Source organism: Ascaphus truei, chromosome 1, assembly GCF_040206685.1.
Source record: "Ascaphus truei isolate aAscTru1 chromosome 1, aAscTru1.hap1, whole genome shotgun sequence".
Taxonomy (NCBI): domain Eukaryota; kingdom Metazoa; phylum Chordata; class Amphibia; order Anura; family Ascaphidae; genus Ascaphus; species Ascaphus truei.
The window spans coordinates 5,247,819-5,256,404 of NC_134483.1; the positions used below are offsets into that span (position 1 = coordinate 5,247,819).

The window sequence follows — 8,586 nt, forward strand, 5'->3', positions numbered from 1 at the left end:
ATCTGCAGATAATGTGGTAACTTTATTTCAGTTCCGTATCTACTGTATCAGTAAACCTAGAAAATGTAACCAGATAATTATATAGCTGAATCTGAAAGCCCTTTTCTCTCCAGGATTCCCCTTTCATCTTCTACCCCGTTAAATTGAATCATGTCTGATTTGGGTACAGGACTGGACCCTGTGAAAGTAGTTCTGGAACTTCTAGAGGTGATCGTTTTAAACTACTGCCAGGTTGACCACATCTGCCTAACACAATACATTTTGTGATACTGCCCAATTGGCTGAGAACAACTTGGTAATAATTAGAATAAATAAATATATATATTTTTTGAAGTTTTCTGTTCTATCCAGACGCCACAATTTTAAAGCCATGGTATAAGAGTAAAGATAATATTTAGTTAAATTTGTAATAATAAAGTCAATTCTGCAAAGTATATTTTATTAGTAATTTGCATTCAGTTATTTGATTTACAGGTTGAAATTTCAATTGTGTATCTGTGTTTATTTCTCTTAGATAACTGCCTGAATGAGGAGCAGAACTGGAGCTCTGATATGGCCAGAAGCAGGTTGACTCCTCGCAGCCCAGAAGTGCCAAAAATGAATGATTCCTGCCACATGTTGGACACGGGCAAGGAACCAGTGCCATATGATGTTGAATTTACAGGCCTTGTACAGCACACAGAACAGACTGACTCTAAATATGGGTCAAGCAAAAGATATGAGAGAGATTCAAGAAGATGCCGCGGTGCTCAGATTTTTGAAAGCGTGGGAAAAGTTTCTCACAAGATAGGGACCTGCTCACACACCTCTGTCCGCATTAGCGAGCAACCCTTTACCTGTACAGACTGTGGGGAAAGTTTTTCACTGAGAGGGAAACTCTTTTCATACCAGAGGGTTCACACAGGGGAGAATCCTTTCACATGTATAGAGTGTGGGAAACCATTTTCTGTTAAGAGTAACCTCCTCAGACATAAGTTTATTCACAAAGGGGAGAAACCTTTCACATGTACAGAATGTGGGAAACAATTCAGTACTCGGAGCCACCTTTACGATCACGAGAGGATTCACACAGGGGAGAAACCTTTCACATGTTCAGAGTGTGGGAAACAATTCAGTACTCAGAACTACCTCCACCAACACAAAAGGATTCACACAGGGGAGAAACCTTTCACATGTGAAGAGTGTGGTAAAAGTTTTTTACATAAGAGCCGCCTCCTCATACATGAGAGGATTCACACAGGGGAGAAACCATTCACATGTACAGTGTGTGGAAAAACTTTTTCTGGTAAGAGTAACCACCTCAGACATGAGAGGATTCACAAAAGGGAGAAACCTTTCACATGTACAGAGTGTGGGAAACAATTTAGTACTCAGAGCCACCTCCATGAACATGAGCGGTTTCACACAGGGGAGAAACCTTTCACATGTACGGAGTGTGGGAAAAGCTTTTCACACAAGAGCAGCCTCCTCATACATGAGAGGGTTCACACAGGGGAGAAACCTTTCACATGTACAAAATGTGGGAAAATCTTTTCACATAAGAGCAGCCTCTGCCAACACAAGAGGATTCACACAGAGGAGAAACCTTTCACATGTACAGAATGTCGAAAACAATTCAGTACTCAGAGCTACCTCCGCCAACACAAGAGGGTTCACACAGGGGTGAAAAGTTTCACATGTACAGAGTGTGGAAAAAGCTTTTCACTTAAGAACAGCCTTCGCCACCACGAGAGGATTCACACAGGTGAGAAACATTTCACATGTACAGAGTGTGGCAAAAACTTTTCACATAAAAACAGCCTCTGCAAACATGAGAGGATTCACACAGGTGAGAGACCTTTCACATGTACAGAGTGTGGGAAAAGCTTTTCACATAAGGGCAGGCTCCATCAACATGAAAGGATTCACACAGGGGAGAAACCTTACACATGTACAGAGTGTGGAAACACATTTTCTGATCAGAGTAACTTCCTCAGACACCAGAGGATTCACACAGGGGAGAAACCATTCACATGTACAGAGTGTGGGAAAAGCTTTTCAGAAAAGAGGAATCTCCTCACACACCACAGGATTCATACAGGTGAGAATTAATGTGCTTGTTCAGAGTAGGGTTGAGCAATGTACCAGTAGTAATACCAGGATGATAAAAATGGGCGGCACCTTTATACTTTGCATTATTGTTTGTCATATTATTTCAATATGCTGGATGCAGAGAGCTGTGTGGGTGTAGCTTTATCAGAGAGAGAATTGGGGGTGAGTCTGGCAGAGTGAGGAGGGGACAGGTCTCTCAGAGTGAGAATTCAGGTTGGTCTGTCAGAGAGGAGGGGAGAGGGTCTGGAAGCTCCATGACATTCAAATGCTGCTTCAAGGAATCCTCCAGCTGGTAATCTCACCCCTTCCTCCCCTCCCACATGCCTATTGACCCCTTGCTGTGCTCTATGACTCAATCCAGAGAGGGGATTTCAAAGAATGTACATCACTCTGGGTCCTAAATCAAAGTCAGGAAGAAGAAGATAGACCAAGGCCTATACTAATTCAACTCCTGAGTTACAAGTATACTTATACTGCAGTCAGGAAGAAAATGAGGCTGCAGCCAGGGTGGGGAGTCGCGCAGTCACGCTCACGAGGCTTGACGTCAGCGTCTGCCTGAGCAGGAGCCATTGGCTGTCCTGCTCACTGTGCTCAAGCGGAGGGGGGGGAGGTGGTGTGCCACAGACGGGAGTGGGGCGTGTCAGACTGATGTGGGGTGTGACGTCACAACCTCAGCTCCATCTGATTGGCTGTTGTTACTATCGTGCTCTCATTGGCTCTAACCTGGTCATGTGACACGCCATAGCGCCGGGAAAACAAATGTGACTGTCTCCCCAAGCACAGCTCTGGCCCGAGCACACTTGCGTGCATGCACGAAGCAGCACTTTGGACGAGTGCATCAGTTAAAGTGTATTTATATGCACAGAGCGTGAGCGCGCACACCCACGTCTCCTCACCCTGGCTGCAGTCTAAGAGCCTCTACATTACAGGAAAAATAAGATTGACTACAGTACCCTGTTCAATTTCTGGTTCTGGAAATCCTGAACTCTTTGTGGCGGAGGCCAAATCATTCCTTGAATCTAAAGAATCAGCTGCAGGACCTTCCACAAGATCATTCCAAATATCAAAGATGAACTATCCTAATTAAGGTTTCATTAAAAGTCTAAATAAGACCCAGCTTTCTCATACATTAAAAACTTTCCATCCCTCTCTTTTTGTTAAATTAATTAAAAGGTTTGCAACATGTATCATGTAATAATTTCACACTGACGATCTATTTGTTTAAATTCTTTTGATTCTAAATATGCGGTATATTCTACTGTTTATTGTGTTGATGTTATTTGCCTGTTATTGCCGAGTTTGGGAAAAGAAAAAACGAATGTGTATGTTAGAGGCCCTTTATACGATTGGGTCTGAGGACTTTTAGTGATGCATTATGCTGGGGGTGCTCCATAGAAGTCACGATCGTGATCAGGATCAATAAAGTTTTTATCCATGTAAGTGTATATTACTAATTTTAATTGTCTTTAATACACTGTATATCTCAATCTTGGTGCGCTTTTGTGTTTTTCTTTTTTGTGCTCCATCCATGGTTTCAGAGTTTCACTAACTTGATTAAGAGTGTTCAGGGATCAAATTCCCAAACATAGTTACATAGTTACATAGTAGATGAGGTTGAAAAAAGATGTAGGTCCATCAAGTTCAACCTATGCTAAATTTAGACACCAGATACTTTATCCTATATCTATACTTACTTATTGATCCAGAGGAAGGCAAACAAAAAACCCACTTAGGGGAAACATTAATTCCTTCCTGACTCCAAGAATTGGCAATCGGATTAATCCCTGGATCAACATCCTTCCCATGTATACTTAATTGGTATATCCCTGTATACCTTTCCCATCTAAAAAGATGTCCAACCTTTTTTTGAACAAATCTATTGTATCTGCTATCACAGTCTCCATGGGTAATGAGTTCCACATTTTATCTGCCCTTACTGTAAAGAACCCTTTTCTTTGTTGCTGGTGAAATTTCCTTTCCTCTAACCTCAAGGAATGGCCCAGAGTCCTTAGTTCTGCCCGTGGGATGAATAGTTCTTTTGAAAGCTCCTTGTATTGTCCCCGAATATATTTGTATATAGTTATCATATCCCCTCTTAGACGCCTCTTTTCTAATGTAAATAAATCTAATTTAGCTAGCCTCTCCTCATAAGTTAGAATGTCCATCCCATTTATTAATTTGGTGGCTCTTCTCTGCACTCTCTCTAGTTCCATAATGTCTTTTCTTAGGATTGGTGCCCAAAATTGTACTCCATATTCAAGGTGTGGTCTTACTAGTGCTTTGTAAAGGGGCATAATTATGTTTACTTCCCTTCCATCCATTGCCCGTTTGATGCAAGTGTAGCCCTGCTTCCTATTGAACGCAGGCCGCTAAGATATGCTCTATCACCTGTAGGCTCGCAGGGCCTGAGTCTCTGCCACGGAGAGCCTGGGGTACGCGCGTAATGATTATAAGGGGTGCAGCACCTCCACCTGCGACAGCTCCCGCCAAAGGGGGAGTGGGTCTTCGCAGGACGTATACACGGTAAATACCAACACACGGCAGAATAATTTAACCAATCGACTTTACTTGCAATAATATTCTTATACATATACAGATCAACGGCCCTCCCTAGCGGAGACACTACTCGCGTAACGGTGGACGCCAACCCTCCCGTATCCCTCCACAGGGTGATCCCACCCCATGTCCAATCCCCAAGGGATATGTCCTCCCACCCTACAGTGAGTCAGATGTATGTGTATATAAGAGTGTGACTGCGCAGCCACTGTGTCACGAATGAAATTGAGGGTACCGTTGGTGCACTTGTAGAAATACCTGCTGGGTACTCCGATACCTGGTACCGCTACAATCTTCACAAAGGCTCCGTACAAAGTAGATGTCGTCCGCACACCCACGTGGGTATCCAGGGCGATCCCACCCAGACACTCGTGGTAGCTTAACGGGGTCTGAGCCCAGACCTTCCGCCAATTAGAACAGTCCAGCACCGATCGTATGGTACTAACTGGGAATCTGGAACCTCGCTATGGCGGTCCCTAGCTCGGCTTGTCTCTACTGGGACTCAGGGCCTAACTGGGCCTGGGGCATGCGGCCTACGCAGGGGCGGTAAGCCTCCCCTGCACCGAAGCTCTGTCTCCTCTCCTCTCCTCCCAGCTCTGACACAACGTGTGCGCAACCACCTCCCTTTCCTCCTCCAGAACTCAACCCATTGGCTCAATCCTATCACGGGGTCTCGCGGGTGCTACTGGGACAGGTGTCTAGCTACCTCCCTCCAATTAGAACTCTCCTCCTTCGCGGGCTTTGGCAAAAACAAGTCTGCGCAAGCGCAACCTCTGGCTAGGTCAGACCTTACGGATGCCAATCAGAACATGGCGTCTTGCATGATGCGGAGCCTCCCTACTGGAGTACTCTCTATGCGTCCCCCCCTTCCCCCATACCAAGGGTGAACAAGGGGATACCAGCTACATCATCCCCCCTGTGGATTCCAACGTCCCCGCTTGGACAACGTTAAACAAGCACAACATTATATAATGAAAAAGAGCTAAACGTTTTCTCTAAATCAGCTTGTACATCTCACTGAACATCACAATAACAGATTGAACTCGATTGCGAGCCCACTGCTGAGCCTCATAATGGGGTGCCCCAAACTGATCGTAGGCCATCCTCATTGGAGGTTGCCCATTTCTCTGACTCCTTCTTAACAGCTGTTCTGTCACTCCCGTGGGAGAGTGACTATCGGTGTCGGATGAGCTAAGTTCTTCCCTTGAGGGGCTTGTGTTTTTGGACTGGTCTCGGCTAGGGATGAAGCATGGGCTTCGTGGGTCTAACTTTGAATTTTCCGGAGCCACCTCCTGGGGTGATCGCTCCCGGAGCTCTTTACCCGAAGCTCCACCGGGAGATGCTCTCTGCGGAGGGCCCCTTTGAGAGGTTCCCTCTTGTGAATCTTCCAGAATATCAACGTCCTCGGATCCTTTTTCTGACGACATTTCTCCATCTAGGGTTGATGCAGGCCACTCTAAATCTACTTCCTCTATTTGGGGAATAGGGAGCAGATGATTTCGATGCCAAGTTTTCACCCGGCCCTCCGAGTCTTTGATACGGTAGACCGGAAGACTGGGCAATTGGGAGGCCACCTCGTACACCCCCTCCCGCCATCTGTCGGCCAATTTATGCTTCCCTGGTACTCCCAGGTTACGGAGAAGTACGGCATCACCAGGTTTAATATCTCTGTGTTTCACCTTATGATCATACCGCCTTTTATTTCCGGCATTCAATTTTTCAGCGGATTTCTCTGCTTGTACATAGGCCCGCTGTAGGTTCTCTTGTAATCTCTGTACATAGCGGAAGTTCGTAGTATTGGGTACCCCATCCGTGGAGACTCTCAACTGGATGTCCACAGGTAATCTGGCTTCACGGCCAAACATGAGGAAATATGGCGAGAACCCAGTAGAGTCGTGTCGGGTACAATTGTAAGCATGGACTAGGGCTTCCACATGACGACTCCAGTTAGTCTTTTCCACTCCGGTCAACGTGCCCAACATGTCTAGTAGAGTGCGATTGAACCGTTCAGGCAATGCATCCCCTTCAGGGTGGTAAGGCGTAGTGCGGGACTTTTTGATGTGGAGGAGGTTCAGCAATTCTTTTATTAATCTGCTTTCGAAGTCCCGTCCTTGGTCAGAGTGTAGGCGTTGAGGGAGCCCACAGTGCATGAAGTACTTCTCCCAGAGTACCTTAGCCACCGTAATGGCTTTTTGGTCTTTGGTCAGAAAGGCCTGAGCGTAGCGGGTGTAATGATCGGTGATGACCAGCACGTTTCCTATGCCATGATTATCGGGTTCGATGTACAAGAAGTCCACCTGCGACAGCTCCTGCCAAAGGGGGGGTGGGTCTTCGCAGGATGTATACACGGTAAATACCAACACACGGCAGAATAACTTAACCAATCGACTTTACTTGCAGGAATATTCTTATACATATACAGATCAATGGCCCTCCCTAGCGGAGACACTCTACTCGCGTCACGGCAGACGCCAACCCTCCCGTATCCCTCCACCGGGTGATCCCACCCGTGTCCAATCCCCAAGGGATAAGTCCTCCCACCCTACAGTGAGTCAGATGTATGTGTATATAAGAGTGTGACTGCGCAGCCACTGTGTCACGAATGAAATTGAGGGTACCGTTGGTGCACTTGTAGAAATACCTGCCGGGTACTCCGATACCCGGTACCGCTACAATCTTCACAAAGGCTCCGTACGAAGTAGATGTCGTCCGCACACCCACGTGGGTATCCAGGGCGATCCCACCCGGACACTCGTGGTAGCTTAACGGGGTTTGAGCCCAGACCTTCCGCCAATTAGAACAGTCCAGCACCGATCGTATGGTACTAACGGGGAATCTGGAACCTCGCTATGGCGGGCCCTAGCTCGGCTTGTCTCTACTGGGACTCAGGGCCTAACTGGGCCTGGGGCATGCGGCCTACGCAGGGGCGGTAAGCCTCCCCTGCACCGAAGCTCTGTCTCCTCTCCTCCCAGCTCTGACACAATGTGTGCGCACCTACCTCCCTTTCCTCCTCCAGAACTCAACCCATTGGCTCAATCCTATCACGGGGTCTCGCGGGTGCTACTGGGACAAGTGTCTCGCTACCTCCCTCCAATTAGAACTCTCCTCCTTCGCGGGCTTTGGCAAAAACAAGTCTGTACAAGCGCAACCTCTGGCTAGGTCAGACCTTACGGATGCCAATCAGAACATGGCGTCTTGCATGACGCGGAGCCTCCCTACTGGAGTACTCTCTCTATGCATCCCCCCCTTCCACCATACCAAGGGTGGACAAGGGTATCCCAGCTACACAAGATAAGATCTTGTTTGCCTTTGCAGCTACTGCATGAGATTGGGCACTATTGCTAAGCCTGCTGTCTACAAGCACTCCTAAATCCTGCTCCATCAAGGATTCCCCCAATATATCTCCATTTAATTTGTAAGTCGCCTTTTTATTCTTGCATCCCAAATGCATAACCTTACATTTATCTGTATTAAACCTCATTTGCCATTTACCTGCCCAGGTTTCCTGTCTCTCCAAGTTCTTCTGAAGAGAAATTACATTCTGCTCTGATTCTATTACCTTACACAAAAATTCCACACTTGACTTACTTTTTTTTAAGTAATAATAAAAAGCTAAATATTTAACACAATTACAAGATATGTTTTCATAGCAGTTTAAAGGTTTTTTTTTAAAAACAAACCCCAGATAGAAACTTTGCTCTCGAGCCCAACCTCAAGATCATTAATAAACAAGTTAAAAAGCAGGGGTCCCAGTACCAATCCCTGAGGTACTCCACTCACGACTTTAGCCCAACCTGAAAAAGTTCCATTTATGACAACCCTCTGTTGTCTGTCCTTTAACCAGTTTTGAATCCAGGTGTATATATTATTACTGAGTCCAATTTTCTTTATTTTGTACACCAACCTCTTGTGTTAAACCGTATCAAAAGCCTTTGCAAA

At 46.1% G+C, this 8,586-nt stretch overlaps 1 protein-coding gene across 1 annotated transcript; it reads left to right on the forward strand.

The window, feature by feature from the left end:
• Positions 1–537: 537 nt before the first annotated feature.
• Positions 538–2,152, forward strand: LOC142470109 (uncharacterized). Its single transcript, XM_075577081.1, has one exon. The coding sequence runs from the start codon at positions 553–555 to the stop codon at positions 2,089–2,091; it is 1,539 nt and encodes a 512-aa protein (XP_075433196.1). The 5' UTR covers positions 538–552; the 3' UTR covers positions 2,092–2,152.
• The last annotated feature ends 6,434 nt before the right edge of the window (positions 2,153–8,586 follow it).